Source organism: Zalophus californianus, chromosome 6 (genome assembly GCF_009762305.2).
Source record: "Zalophus californianus isolate mZalCal1 chromosome 6, mZalCal1.pri.v2, whole genome shotgun sequence".
NCBI lineage: Eukaryota > Metazoa > Chordata > Mammalia > Carnivora > Otariidae > Zalophus > Zalophus californianus.
In genome coordinates, this window is record NC_045600.1 from 3,207,981 (window position 1) to 3,223,736 (window position 15,756).

The window sequence follows — 15,756 nt, forward strand, 5'->3', positions numbered from 1 at the left end:
CAGTTTCTAGAAGAAAGTTCTAGAAGAAAGCTGCTTTGGGGGTCATTTCTAGGAAGGAGATTGCTAATAATTTGTGGGATGCTCCAGTGGCACTGATACTTGATCCACAAATTTAATGTTCTTTTGTTTTTTTAACCATGAAAATAATATCTCTAGCTTTTGGAGTCCTGGAGTATCTATCAGCATTATTAAACAATTTAATCTTATTCACTTGAAGAATAATTTTAGGTTCTTTAAAAATCCGTTTCTGCTGATTTATCTTCATCTAAGTAAATCCTCAGAGTCACCTTGCACAGTTGTGTGGGTGGATAAGAAACGAGAAGCAGTAACAGGAAAATCACACTGAGTCACACGGGCAGAATGAGGTTGGTATTTGGAGCTTCTGACTCCACCTCCTCCAGGTTTTACTTCTATCCCTTTCCTTTCACTCTTACGGAAATAGAAATGGACAGTGTTTGCAATAATAATTGCACCTGGACGTCCAGGTGAGGCCAGAGAAGCCGGTTCGTTAGTACTGGGTCAGCAGGGTACTTTCAGCTTCTGAGGCTTGTTCTCCAGAGTGGCTCAGAGCCTCGTTTGGGGATAAGTGAGTTACTTGCAGGAGGCCTGCCACGTGACCCAGTCCTTTGGATACCTGGTTTCCGCCTGGACTCCCACAAGTGCAACAGTTAATTAGAGGCCCCCCCTTATTTTTTTGCTATGATTGTATTCTGTGTTCTTCCTATAGAAATACTGTAAAGAGACGGAATGGGTTTCTTAAAAAAAAAAAAAAATCCATAGTCTTGATATTTGTAGGATCTCTCTAGTGTCCTGAAGCAATAAGACTCATACATATGGGCTACTCCTAGTCGGCACAGGGACGACCTCAGGCTCTGAAGTTTTGTGACCTTGGACGATTCCTCAATCTCTCTGTCTTAGTTGCTTTGTATATACCATGTAGATGTCTACCAAGGATCTACCTCATAGGATCCTTGTGAGGGTTAAGTCAGGTGGGCACTCAGCACCGTGCTTGTGCTGTGATCCACAGGCCTGGATCAACCTGCCATGTAACAGTGCGGGTGAGTGGGGTTTGAAGACAAGAAAAGTGAAGGGGGGGCGAGAGCACGAATCATGACGAAGATGACAGCAGTTGTTCATCAAGCGTCTGGCGCTGTGCCCAGTGCCGGGTGAATTATGTACATAAAGCACTGAATCCTCACTGCAGCCCTAGGAGCAAGATGCTGTCGTTGCCTTAGGGAAGCCTGGTTGGAGAGCCAAGCTCCCTCAACTGTCTGGTGTCACTGAGCTGGGAAGCCTTAGAGCCCAGTGTGGGACCCAAGTCTGTGTAGGTCCGGGGCCTGTGTTCTTTGCAGCAGTCTGGGCCGCTGCAGAAGGTCCGGTCTTGACTTGGCACACAGTTTTTCTCACGTCACATCACTGCATGGTCCTCAAATTACTTTGACAAAGATAAAGTCTGCTTTGTAAGGTTATAAATAAAAACAAAGGCAAGAAATTCATGTCACTTTAAAAGCTCTTTTACTTAAAAAGAATATAATTGTGGAAAATTTCAAACGTATACAAAGTAAACAGAACAGTATAACGAACCCCAGGTGTCTGGCAGCCGGAATCAACACGCCTGTGATGTTTATTTGCTGTGCATCTCCAGCAGGCCTCCTTCCCCACTTGCTTGTTAGGATACAGGTCTTTTTTTTAAGGCAAAATTTGCATATGTTAAAATGCACATTTCTTTATAATTTTGGCAAATGGATATTCTCATGTAATTAAGAGCTAGAACATTTTTGTCACCTATAAAGCTCCTTCATGGCAGTTCACCCCCATCCAGGCAGTCACTATTCTGGGTTTTTCCCTTTATCCTCTTCTAGAAATTCCTACTAAATAGAATCACCAGAAGTGAAAGCCCTGAATGTACTTTCCTGACCAGCTCTGTTAGCTCAGCATGAAGTCTTTGAGATTCATTCACCCTGTTCTGGTAGTTTATACCTTTTTACTACCTAGTAACACACAATCTGTTTATCCATTCTCCTGGTGTTGGACTTTTACTGGTTTTGGTTTGAGGCTGCTATGAATAAATCTGCTGTTAAAACTCATGCACAAGGGGCGCCTGGGCGGCTCAGTCAGTTAAGCGTCTGCCTTTGGCTCGGGTCATGATCCCAGGGTCCTGGGATGGAGCCCCACATCAACTTCCCCGCTCAGGGGGACGTCTGCTTCTCCCTCTGCCTGCCTTCCTCCTGCTTGTGCTCATATGCTCTCTCTCTCTCTCGTTCTCTCTCTCTGACAAGTAAATAAATAAATAAAATAAATCTTAAAAAAAAATATTGTACAAGCCTTGTTGGGATCTAGGTTTCATTTTTCTTACACAGTTACCTAGAATAGAATCGCTGGATCAAAGGATAGGTGTTTCAGTGTTTAAGAAACTGCCAAGCCTTTTCCAAAGTCATCATACCTGTTTCCATCCCCACCAGCAAAGAATGAGAGTTGCAGTAGCTCTGCACCCTCCCAGCATTTGGTGGTGTTGGTCTTAAATGTTAGCCACCCTGGTGAGTGGTATCTTACTTTGGTTTAGTTCCCGTGGCCCCGATGGCTAGTGATGTTGGATACTCACTCGTGTGCTTATCAGCCACTCATGGACCTTCTTTTGTGAAACGTGTGACAGTATTTCTTTCTTAAATGTTGGAAATAATTCACCTGTGAAATCACCTGGGCCTAAGTTTCCTTCGCGGGGAAGCTTCACCCCCACCGCGATGGTACCATGGTGTATCCGACCCATGGAATGTTAAGGAGTCAGGTAGAACCTTATAAGGTTTTCAGAGCTTCATTGAGATATAATTTACATATCCTAAAATCCATCCACTATAAGGAAAGTTATACAGTTGTGCAACTATCACCATAATCCCATTTTAGAACACTTCCATCAGGGGCGCCTGGGTGGCTCAGTTCGTTAAGCGACTGCCTTAGGCTCAGGTCATGATCCTGGAGTCCCAGGATCGAGTCCCATATCGGGCTCCCTGCTCAGTGGGGAGTCTGCTTCTCCCTCTGACCCTCTTCCCTCTTGTGCTCTGTCTCTCATTCTCTCTCTCTCAAATAAATAAATAAAATCTTTAAAAAAAAAAAAAAAGAACACTTCCATCAGCTGTGAGGAGGCTTTTGATAACAAATTCCGTTTCTTTGGTAAACATAGGGCTACTTTGATATTCAGTTTTGTGTCAGATTTGGTAATTATGTTTTTCAAGGAATTTGTCTATTTAAATTGCCATATTTATTGGCATATACTTCATAATACTCTTATCTTTTTTCAAAAAAGATTTTATTTATTTATTTGAGAGAGAGAGGGAGTAGGAGGAGAGAGAGGGAGAAGCAGGCTCCCGGCCGAGCAGGGAGCCCGAGGCGGGACTCGATCCCGGAACTCTGGGATCATGACCTGAACTGAAGGCAGGCACTTAACTGGCTGAGCTACCCCGGCGCCCCTCTCTCTTTATCTTTTTGATATCTAATTCTAGTGATGTCCCTCTCTAATTCCGGATATCGTTTGGTGGTGTTAGTGTTTTATATCATTTTTTTCCTCCATTGGTCTTGGTAAGGGTTTATCCGTTTTTTTTTTAAAGATTTTTTTATTTATTGAGAAAGAATATGGTAGAGAGAGAGCATGAGAGGGAAGAAGGTCAGAGGGAGAAGCAGACTCCCTGCTGAGCAGAGAGCCCAATGCGGGACTCGATCCTGGGATTCCAGGATCATGACCTGAGCCGAAGGCAGTTGCTTAACCAACTGAGTCACCCAGACACCCCAAAGGTTTATCAGTTTTATTAATCTTTTCAAAGAACCATCTTTGGGTTTGTTCATTTTCTCTATTATTTGTCTATTTTCTTTCTTTTTTTAAAAGATTTATTTATTTATTTTAGAGCAGTGGAGGAGTGGGTAGACGGGGAGAGAGAGTCCAAAGTGGACTTCTCGCTAAGTGAGAGCCCAAAGCAAGGCTTGCTCTCATGATCCCAAGATCACGACCTGAGCCAAAACCAAGAGTCAGTCGCTCAATCGACTGAGCCACCCAGGCGTCCCTGTTTGTCTGTTTTCTGTGCCATCGATTTCTGCTCTTTATTGTTGCTTTTCTTCTACTTTGGTTTAATTTACTCTTCTTAGTCTACTTTCTTAAGGTGAAAACATAGATAATTGATTTTTAACCATTTCTTCCTTCCTAACATAAGCATTTAAAGCCACAAATACACGTCTAAGACCTGTTTTTCTGCATTCTGTACATCTTGATATGTTGTGTTTTCTTATTGCTTGGTTTAAAATGTTTTCTAATTCCTCTCATGATTTCTTCTTTTTTTTTTTTATAACCTTTGACTCTGTCTTTTTTTTTTAAGATTTTATTTATTTATTTAATTGACAGAGAGAGAGAGAGAGAGAGAGAGAGAGACAGCGAGAGAGGGAACACAAGCAGGGGGAGTGGGAGAGGGAGAAGCACGCTTCTGGCTGAGCAGGGAGCCCGATGTGGGGCTCGATCCCAGGACCCTGGGATCATGACCTGAGCTGAAGGCAGTTGCTTAACCAACTGAGCCACCCAGGCGCCCCTCTCGTGATTTCTTCTTTACCCGTGGTTTATTTACAAGTGTGTTGTTTAATTTGCAGATATCTGGGGCTTTTCTAACTAGCTTACTATTGTTGATTTTGAATTTATGTCCCTTGCAGTCAGAGAATGTGTTCTGTAAGTCTTTGTATTTGGAAATTGTTGAGATTTATCTTTGGGTCCAGCATATTCATCTGGGTGAAGAGCATATTGTACCTCTTGGGTGTTAAATATGGGTGGGATATAAGGTTAGTTAGGTCAAGGTGGTTAACAGTGCTGTTAGGATCTTGTGCATCTTTACCGGTTTTCTCAGTGACTGTCCTATCAGTTATGTAGAAGGGTAGTGAAGCTTCTGGCTCTTTCTTCTTTCTGTTGTCAGTCCTCACTTCTTGTATACTGAAGCTCTCTTATTTAGCACATTGTCCTGTCTTTTTGTTATACAGCCCCATCATCACGAAGTTGTTATAGCTAGTAGTAATCTTTATTTTGAAATCTACTTTGTCTAATATTAATATAACCGCTTCTTCTTCCCCTTCAGCTTAAGGACTTTCTTCCTACAGATTGAATTGGTTAGGTGAACTTTTCCGTAAAACCTTTCCGGAGCACCTGGGTGGCTCAGTCAGTTAAGCATCCCATTCTTGGTTTGGGTTCAGGTCGTGTTCTGGGTCTGGCTATCAAGCCCCATGGTGTCAGGCTCTGCGCTCAGCGCGGAGTCTGCTCCCCCTCCCCTCTCCCTCTGCTTCTCCACCCCTCATGGATGCTCTCTCTTTTCCTCTCTAAAATAAATCTTAAAAAAAAACAAACCACTTCCAGTACAATGAAATGTTGAAATTGCATAATTATTTAAAAAATTAAATATTTTTTATTTTTTAGACTTCGACCTGGTAACTATATTTTTTTTCCAGTTGTAGAAAAAAATCCATTTATGGTGGTATCATTGATTCTTTTTGGAGCAGAGGCTGCCCGTCCTCCTCTGCCTTTAATTCCATGATTGTTTCTGTCTCCAGTAGGACAGTGAAAACAAACAAAACCCTGAATATCCCCTGACCCAAGATTCAAAGCAACTCCAAGGCAGAGAAAAACAGTTAATTACAGTTTTTTAGAATTTTTTCATGATTTTTTAAAAAAGTTTTTATTTATTTATTTATTAGAGAGTGAGAGAGAGGGAGCCCAAGAGGGGGTAGGGCCAGAGGGAGCAGACCCCCCGCTGAGTGGGGAGCCCGATGTGGGACTCGATCCCGGGACTCCAGGATCATGACCTGAGCCGAAGGCAGTCGCTTCACCAACTGAGCCACCCAGGCGCCCTATTTTATTTTATTTTATTTTTTTTAGAGATTTTATTTATTTATTTGAGAGAGAGAGAGAATGAGAGATAGAAAGCACGAGAGGGAAGAGGGTCAGAGGGAGAAGCAGACTCCCCGCTGAGCAGGAAGCCTGATGTGGGACTCGATCCCGGGACTCCAGGATCATGACCTGAGCCGAAGGCAGTCGCTTAACCAACTGAGCCACCCAGGCGCCCTTTTTTCATGATTTTTAAAAGAGAGAACAGAGTTGATTTGTATTTTGTTAAAATAAAAATATTGTTACTTGAGCAAAGGTTAGTGATGCTCAGATGAAAGTGCCTTTCTAAATGTATTAGTTCATTATTTCTGAGTGAAATATCTGTGGAGGCATGAAAGAATTATGTCACAATAAGCAGAATATGTTTCAGGGTATGATAACCAGTTTTCATATTAATGATGAGAAGAGTGGATGGTGATTTGTCTCAGTGACTAGGCTGTTTGACTATCCAGTTCTTTTTTTTTTTTTAAGATTTTATTTATTTGACAGAGAGATAGAGCCAGAGAGCACAGGAGGGGAATGGCAGAGGCAGAAGGAGAAGCAGACTCCCCACTGAGCAGGGAGCCCGATGGGCAACTCGATCCCAGGACCCCGAGATCATGACCTGAGCTGGAGGCAGATGATTAACTGACTGAGCCACCCAGGTGCCCCTTGACTATCAAGTCCTAAAAACTACTTTTTTTTCATACAGAGTGTTGAAAAATCAGAACTGTTGCTAGCTCCAATGGTTTCTTGCTCTTTCCAACTAAAGCAGGGCTTCTCAGCCTTGGCACAATTGACATTTGGGCCAGATTATTTGTCCTGGGGCCTGTCCTGTGCGTTGTAGGCTATTGAGTGTCCTCCCTGTCTGCCACCATTGAATGCCAGGGTGGAAGAGTATGTTACAGAACCTGTGAGAGTAGAAATATTTCCAGACATCATCAGATATCCCCTGAGGGGCAAGGTCCCTCCCAGTAGAGGCATGACAGGCCCCAGGTAGAGGTGGGGTCTTCAGCAACCTAGTCCTGAGTCAGGGGACGCCCCTCGAGGTGTGGGGCCTTGAGGAAGAGCCTTTGCTGGTCTCTTCCAATGTGGACCCCAGGGATGGGGAATGAAAGATGCTCTGTAATCAGTTGCCTAAGTGCCCCCAAAAGAATGTTCCACTTGACCTTTTTTTCTTTCCCCCTTTTGCCTGATTGGTATCTTTATTCAACTCCCCTGTTCTGGTGAAAAGTATTTCTATCATGCCGCTCAAAGGATGGTCTGGAGTGGTATGTTCTTTGGAACCCTCGTTCTAAGGGATGGTGACTAGATAGTATGTAAGAAGGGATCCTAGGGGAAAAAAAGTTTGGGAAATACTGGTTTAAATAAAGGTAAACTGTTTTCTTTATTTTGTAGGGTTTTTGAAAGCTTTTAATATCAGTGGTAAATTATGGCTCTCCAAAAGGAGCTAGAGTGGGCCTCTGTCAAAATTTTCTGAACATGAAATTCCTTCATAAAGCATTTTCTAGAGAAAGAATGTTCTATGGGATGTATTTGGGAAGCATTGTTCTAAAGGCATTCAGAAGGGGCTGGTTCTGTGGGCCAGGGTTCTGGTGAGGAGCAGGTGGTGGGGTAAGTACTAAGCTGACATAATGAATGGAGAGTGTCATGATCTGGTCTCTGCACACACCAGAATGGCCGTCCATGCCGGTTATTAGAATAGCGAAAGACTCATATTCTGGGTGGTAAATGGCTACCCTGAGCCTCTTGAGTGCTGCCCGCTCCCACCTCCACCCTCCACCTGGCCCTTTGCCCAGCACTCCCCAGACCTCTCCTCTCTCCAGAACTAAAAGGTTCATGCCTGGGTCAACAGGGGCCCCCTCCGTAGTACCTTGCTCCAGTATTATGGGCTGTGTCTTTTCTGGTTGGTTGTTGACCACGGTGCACAAGTGGCTACCATTTTGCACATCATCCTGGGCTTGAGGGAGGCAGTTGGGGAAAGCAAATGGAAAAGGAGTCTAAAACTTTTAGTCAGAAATATTCTCACACTCGGGTTGTTCAGCCTTCTCCTATATACCAGGCTCCTGTTTGCTGGCTAGCATGAGAGACTTAAAATACTCACATTGACTTAAGACAGTGATAATACACTATTGGATATAACTGCTCTTTGAAGAACCAAACAAATGCTGAGCTTTACACTGTATGTTAAAAGTCGGTAGAACAGACTTTTGCAGTTCAAAGAAAGATTATTCCCACAGTCTCTTTCCTTGTCTAGGAGATGGAAGTCTCCGGGGGATCGAGTCATTTGATTGGGTGTGACCAGGGGCCCATCCATGGGGAGGCGTGTCTCTTGTAAGGGGTCTGTGGAGAGGGGTGACAGCCAGCCTCAGCCCGTCCACTTCTGTTACACTCATATTGGTATGACTTTGGGTGTGAACATGGTGCCGGGCAGATCAGTCTTCATAAAGAAGAGCCAGCAGTAGACACAGCTGCCAAGAGAATACCAGTCATCAGCTGAATGAAATTGAAAACATGTACAGCGTTCGTTAAAGACAAGGAGGAAGGCTGGTCTGTTCGTGGAAATCTGAAATGGGTACTTCAGATGGTATTCATGTTGCTCAGCCTGTTAGTTCCCAGAAACTGATTAATAGGAAATTTTAATGTCTGTTTCTATGTTTATTAATTATAAAAGAAACTACCAGGGTATTCTTTCAGGAGCTTAGATGGGGAAAATTTGAATATATGTCCAAAGCTATAAGAAGCTTGGTTTTTATCAGATAATAATGCAGAACGAGACGTGTTGAACTTTAGCTGCTGACGGGAGAAATATAAGCTGATTAACTTGCTTGAAATATTTGTGAGTTTTTCAGTTGTGATCATGGGTAATAAATAATGATTGAATAACCCTAATTGAAAGTTGACTTAAATTATAAACTAGTTATTTATTTTTACTTATACAATAGTATTGAGCAAGTGAACAGTCTGCGGGAGGTACAAGCACTGAGGCGCCTGAATCCACACCCTAACATTCTTATGTTGCATGAAGTGGTTTTGTAAGTATATTTGGGGCTTTACAAATTATCTCAATTTGATAAGAACAATTAAATCTCTTTTTAAGAAAGAAAACTGTGATTAGACGTTTAAAATATTTGCTTTGTGGCTCAGGGAGTAATAATTTTCATTTTATCTTAAGTCACATATGTATTTACTTGGACAAATGCGTAACTGATTCCTACTGTGGAAATGCTTTCATTTAGGTGACTCCTTATCACAAGAGCATACAGAATTCAAACGGCTCCTCCTGTAGCTCAGGGAGGCTTCCCTGGAGACAGTGGCCTGGGCGGGCGAGGCCTCAAGTGTGGATGGCAGCCTCCTGGGAGAGGACTGGTGTCACCTGGCTAGGGCTGCCCCTGCTGTATCCCCGCCAGCTGGTCTGCCTGCACTGTCTCAGGCAGTGAGACCTGCTGCCTTCCTGTGGTTGATGTAATCCAGGGGACTTTTCATTTCTCTTCTAATTCTAGAAGAGCCTCCCTAAGGCTTAGCTGCTGATCAAGAAGGCAGAGCACAGCTCATCCCCAGGTGCCTGCAGTTCTGATCTCTGAGCCAGGGACTCGGACCCAGCGTCCTGGGACCGGCCTTTCTGTGGCCCCGAGAAGGTGCACGCCGGGTGAAGCCTCTCTCAGGCCCTCCAGGCTGCTTTAAACCCAGCCAGGTCTCTGACAGTTCAAGTGCGGCAGGTTTTAATCAGAGGATGGAGCCGTCTTAAACTCAGGGTGGAATGTCTTGTCACAGCTGCGTGGCCTCTCGGCCTGCAGTGCCCTGAGAGGTCAGTGCGGCTGGGGCCGGAGACTGCAGGCCGAGGCTGTCACTGCCTGCGCGGCCCGTGCTTCACAGGCGCCTCTTCCCCGGGACGGCGCGCGGGGCTCCTGACTCACCGTCCCCGCCGGACGCACCCTGAGCGGGGGCCGGAGCACCACGTTCTCCCCGCCCGGGTCGTGCCAGCTCGGCCAGCGGCCTCTGTCCCCACCCCGGGCAAGGCCTGGACACCACATGGGTGTGGTGTGACCCGTCTTTCTCCCTTTTCCCCTGACTGCTTTGTGGATTTTGTTCCCCCATTATAATTTATCCCTGTTACATGGAAGGAATTTAGGGAAATTAAAATTAAATTTGCAGTCATGGAGCATGAATTAAATTCTTTTTCCTCTGTGTTGCTTAGCCAACTCCTCAACCTCATTTCTCCTTTCTACTGGTAGTTAATTTTATATTTTTAAGACACATCTCGTTAAAAAGAGGGGAAGTGTTTAGAATTTTTGCTTCAAGTTAAGGTTTTACTGTTATTTTAAGTGAATTTTACCTGAAGTACTGATTGAAAATCACAACTTCTGTTTCAGTCAGGACACTTCAGCCTTTGATGCGGGAGTGCTTTATGTCTACCAGAAATGTTTACAAATGAATTAAATATTTGATTATATTTTCTGATTACGACAAGAAAAAACATTTTGACAAACCTGCTTTCTTCTTCAGTGACAGAAAATCTGGTTCTCTTGCACTAATATGTGAACTTATGGACATGAATATTTATGAGCTAATACGAGGTACGTAGAATAATTTGCGAGCTAATCTAAGATCTCCTCTTAAAGCTTGTAGTTCACACATACTTTGTTTTCCTTCTCAAAATCGTTAGCCACCAGAGTGCAGTAGTTACATATAAATATACGGTACTGAGCTACTTCACGCTTGGGAGGTATTTTTCTGGCATTCTCGTCTACTCCAAACGGAGGGCTGCCAATGAGAAAAGTAAAGCCGTATGCCTTCAGGCTGGCTGGTGAGGCGGGTGAGGATGGCTCCCAACCGCAGAGCCAGCTCAGGCCTTCCCCACCTCGGGTCCCTGCAGGGGGCGCTCTGCCCCTCCGGGGTCAGCCTCCGGGTCCAGCTGCTGTTAACATTCTGTTCTGGCCTCAAAAGAAGGCAAGGCTTGCCCCCAAGCATAATCCCTCTGAAGAGAGACGACCTCCTCCCGTTTGGATCCTCACAAAGTCTCTCCCGGGTTACAGGGTGCTCACTTACTTTCTTCTGAACAATAAAGCACTGTTTAGGAAAGCACACGGGCCTGAGCCAGCCTCTGTCGGGGCTGGTTCTGGAGGCTGAGAGGTCACCTGAAGAAACTAGAGAAAAGGAGGCAGATGGTTGGCCCACATTTAGTAAATATCCCTGGGGGTCTGGCTGCACAGTTGTGTTAGATGTCAGGACAAATGAGCCTCATAGATGTCACTGGGAAACGGCACCAGATGTGTGGTATTTTACAGATCACATTGTGCTTATTGGACAGATGAAAACAAATCAGCTGCTCCGTGTTCTGTGAGTGACTGAGTAGTTATGGCCGGAATAGAATTTTAGTGGCAGAAGCATAGATGATTTAAAAACTGCTGTATTATCTGAAACAATTCAGGCCAAACCGAAGATGGTGTGCTGTGTAAAATTTTTAAGACCAAGAAGCTATTCTTGTGAGGAAGAAGACACTGATGCTGCAGATGCACGTGAAGAGCTCAAATAAAATTGTTATGATGTGGGAAAGTGGAAAAAAGCTTTGTTATCAAACTAGTATTTTTTACATGTGATTTGAAATGTGTGCTTCAGTAAATTACTAATAAAATAAGTAGCATAGATAGGCAAGTTTTTCTACATCTGTAGACGTTGATGAAAAACTTTTGGATCTAAAAACTTTAGGATCTTTTTGAGAAAATAGGAGACTGCCTTATATCTGGGAATGAATGGTATTTATGTTACAGACCTTGTGCATTTTATTCATAGGTAAGCCCATCACTCAGGGATCTGTTTAATTGTGTTTTAAGTCCAATTCTAACAAAGTTATCGGGTTTCTCGGTTTAAAACCTATTAAGAATAGAGCTATTGGTTAGAAGGAGCTTCTAGAACTTGGCCCATCAGCAGTAACAGAAAGTGACAGGTGACAGTCCCTGGTGGGCGAGGAAACTGAAAATATAAAACATGACAACGCCAGCAGCAATGCCACCAGAAGTGAGAGCAGGCTGGGCAGGCAGCCCCCAGGGTGGGCTAGAGAACGCCCAGCCGCGTGGTGGATGGTGGTCAGCATGCCACGGCAGTAACATGACGGAAAAAGTAGGAAACTGAAGAAAGAAAATGTTTTGAAGAGATTCCCACTTATAGTGATGGCAATAGAGAAGAGTTTCACATTCAAGGAGTAAACCTTATTGATCTGGAAATTTCACTTTTAAGCATCTATTCCCAACAGTCTGGATAAATGAGGTGTTGTTCCGTGATTACATTTTCTCATACATTCTGTCTGACACAGATTGTTCCCTTTGATCCTGTCTGTCCGTCTGTCTGTCAGTGTCGGGACAGGATCCCCCAAAATCAAGAGAAACGACCATCAAATCTTATTATTTCATTGATAATTTTTTTTTTTTACCAATGAGCCAACATTTTGCTTTTTCATTACCCTACATAATCACTTTTTTTTAATAGTGGGACTCTTGGTGTGAGATGTGTCTTATATTAGAATTATGTTGTTGCTTCCGAGAGTGTGAAATTTCAAAACTTGAGAGGAGGAGATCGTTTCTAGCAAGTTTCTATGTGTTTAGACATTTGAGAAATCTTTGTTTAGAAATATCTTTGGGCGCCTGGGTGGCTCAGTTGGTTGAGCGACTGCCTTCGGCTCAGGTCATGATCCCGGAGTCCCGGGATCGAGTCCCGCATCGGGCTCCCTGCTCAGTAGGGAGCCTGCTTCTCCCTCTGACCCTCCCCCTTCTCGTGCTCTCTCTCTCTCTCACTCTCTCTCTCAAATAAATTAAGAAAGAAATATCTTTAATTTCCAGTAGTAGGGGAATTGTATAATTGGAGAAATTGAATCCATTTCTTCCAGAATTTGTCTACAGAGAGAAATTGTAGAAAATGGAATGTTACGGGGTGCCCGGGTGGCTCAGTTGGTTGAGCATCCGACTCTTGATCTCCACTCAGGGTCGTGACTTTGAGCCCCTTGTTGGGCTCCAGGCTGGCCGTGCAGCCTACTTTAAAAAAAAAAAAAAAAAAAAGGAATGTTATATTGTAGATCAATGGACATTTGCTCATCACATAAATGCTGAGTGTCTTCCATACGCCAGTGCTGTGCTCAGTGCACAGAGTCTAAGATGCTGTCAGGGGTACCCTAGTTTTAGAGATGTTAAAAGATGGGGAAAATGGCAGGCATTCACTGGAAGATACTAAATATTGCAATATTGCATCGTGATTTCAGAGATGTTAAAATGTGAGGAAAAAAATCTGCCTGAGAATTGATGAGATACAGTGATCACTCTAACAGCCAACAGTTCATGAACGCCGACCACCTGTCAGGTGCTCTTCTTAGCCCTTTGTAGGAATTAGCTCATTTTACCTTCACGACAGCCATTCAGGCAGATGCCGTTACTATCCCCATTTTAAAGATGGAGAAATGGAGGCAGAGAGAGGTAACTTGTCCAGGGTTGTGTACCTAGTAAGTGGTGGACATGGGGTTTGGACTTGGACAGCCTCTTCCAGAGTGTGTGTCCTTAACCATCATACATACAGCCTCTTGATAACCCACGGTGCCTGGCTTCCTCGTCCTCCTCATCATTGTCATCTCCGTTTTACAGATGAGGAAATCGAGGCTTCAAGGTATAAGTGAGAACCCAAGGTTCAGTTATTAGTAAATAGTTGAGCCAGAACTAACACTCCAGTCTGACTGGAACATTAACCATCCCGCTCTACCGTTACCCTGGGTCCCCCTGCTGGCCCCCTGCTCACTGCCTCCAGTGAATAGGCACCTGCTAATTATCTGTTCTTGTTGATGACGACACTGACTTACTGAAAACTGGGTCGATCACTAAAGCTTTTCCTACTAGAAGGACAGTTCATTTCGCTCAAATGACTACTCTCAGATGATTAGAATATTGACTAGCCCTGTCAGATATCGAAGAGCCAATTAATGGCATGAGAGGATGACCACACAGTGTTTATTGAGCTGTCTACTTGATGCACATTGATGTGCAAGATCTGGTGAAGGTAGAAAAAAAGAATAGAAGATTTATTTTTTTTAATGATTTTATTTACTTAGAGAGCAAGCATGAACACGGGGGAGGGACAGAGGGAGAGTGAGAGGGAGAAGCAGACTCCCCGCTGAGCAGGGAGCCCGAGGCGGGGCTCGATCCTAGGACCCTGGGATCATGACCTGAGCCAAAGGCAGATGCTTAACCGACTGAGCCACCCAGGCTCCCCCGAAGATGCGTTTTTTGATAAAGAGTGTAGAGTCTGTTGAAGAGAGAAACTATATGAAAATCACAATCATTAGAGGAAATGAATTGCTTGGGACAATTTTCTCTTTGCCCAGTAGGTGTCAGATGAGGCAGAGATGATTGTGAGCTTCACCTGGAGGAGTGGCAGATGGAGGCAAATGAGGGAGAGGATGTCTCATTCACTGCTACCTGCCAACCTCTGCTCTGGAGGTGGGCACAGTGGGGACAGACATGGTCTCACCCATGTGGGCTCACACTCTGAGGAAGAGAGAGACGCCGAACAAGTAAATCAAGAAAGAGTTCGAGACAGGGATAAGTGTTATGAGTGAATAAAACAGGTCATATGTCAGAGTGATGGGGACGGAGTATTTCAGACAGAGACAGCTAGTGCAAAGGTCCTGAGGCCACCATGAGGTTAAGAGGCCAGTGTGGCTGGAGCACAAGGAAGAGAGTTATAGGCAATGAGGTAGGTAGGGGCCAGTGGGGTGGGTAGGGCCAGGTTATTCCAAGAATTCAGGTTATTCTAAGTTCAACAGGAAGCACTAGTGGATTTTAAAGCAGGGGAGAAGCATCTTTCGATTGGTGTAGACCAGCGCTTCTAAAACTATCTATAGTGGAAGACAGTTTTTTGTTCGTTTTTTCCCCTGATCTGTTGTGGACCAGAACTTTTGTAAAATACATAAAAATTAGATACTGGAAAAATGATGATGTGCTTGGATGTCACAGCAATGTTGAATTGCCATAAAGGTTCCCGGTTGCTCTTAGTTTTGTCATCTCTTAAACCAGTAACAAACAGCCCTGGACCAGTATCAGTTCATGGACTATGCTTTTTAGAAGGATGTTTCTGTTTAAAGAATGTTTTAAAGAGTGAATGGGCCATAGGTGGACGTATTGGTCATCTCTTCCAACTGCAAACAACAGCATCTATTCTCGCCAGTTTAACCGCAATGGATGTATGGATATGGGTGGCTTCACAGAGTCGCTGGGAGACGCTGAAGAGACGCTCTGGATGTGGCATCCAGGAAGCAGCTTCTGAAAATGATTCTGCAGGATTGGGCTGTCAAGGAGGCGACTGCCTCTGCACAGTCAGGAGGCCGCCTTCATCACCATCTGCGCTCACACTGGATGCTCTCCCTTCTCTTGTCTGCCCCCGTAACTCGGGCCTGAATCCTCTTCCCTGAGTGGTCTGATTTAGGCAGAACCCAATCACATCTGCAGCTGCCAGCTACAAGCAACCCGAAGAACATTGCTTTGGACTTTCACACTTAGCCTGCGAGATCGGGGTTGGGATGGCTCTCCATTGTGAGCCGCGAGGGCAAGAATGGTGGTGGGGAGACCAACAAAGAGGTGGCGAGGGTGTTCTGCCCGCCAAACAGCCTTTGAAGGGAAGTGCCTTCATGGAAGGGAGCGAGTAGCTGGCATGCCTGGGCACCAGCCACACCACTAGCAATCCTAGTTGGTTTATTTGGGTGCATTGTGCATATGGTGCCTGGCATCTGCCACCTACAGCAGAAGAGGCTCTCTTGAGTTTATAGGAAAAACTGGTTAAGATAATAATCTGATTATAGAGGCATCTATTTTATTTTTTAAAGTTTTATTTATTTA

General features: G+C 44.3%; 1 protein-coding gene across 1 annotated transcript in view; it reads left to right on the plus strand.

Annotated features, from left to right (window-relative positions):
• Positions 1-15,756, plus strand: part of MOK (MOK protein kinase) — a 59,599-nt gene that overhangs the window by 25,595 nt on the left and 18,248 nt on the right. The window contains 2 exon segments of the mRNA XM_027570424.2: positions 8,830-8,919; positions 10,391-10,461. Coding sequence (XP_027426225.2) covers positions 8,830-8,919; positions 10,391-10,461 — 161 coding nt within the window.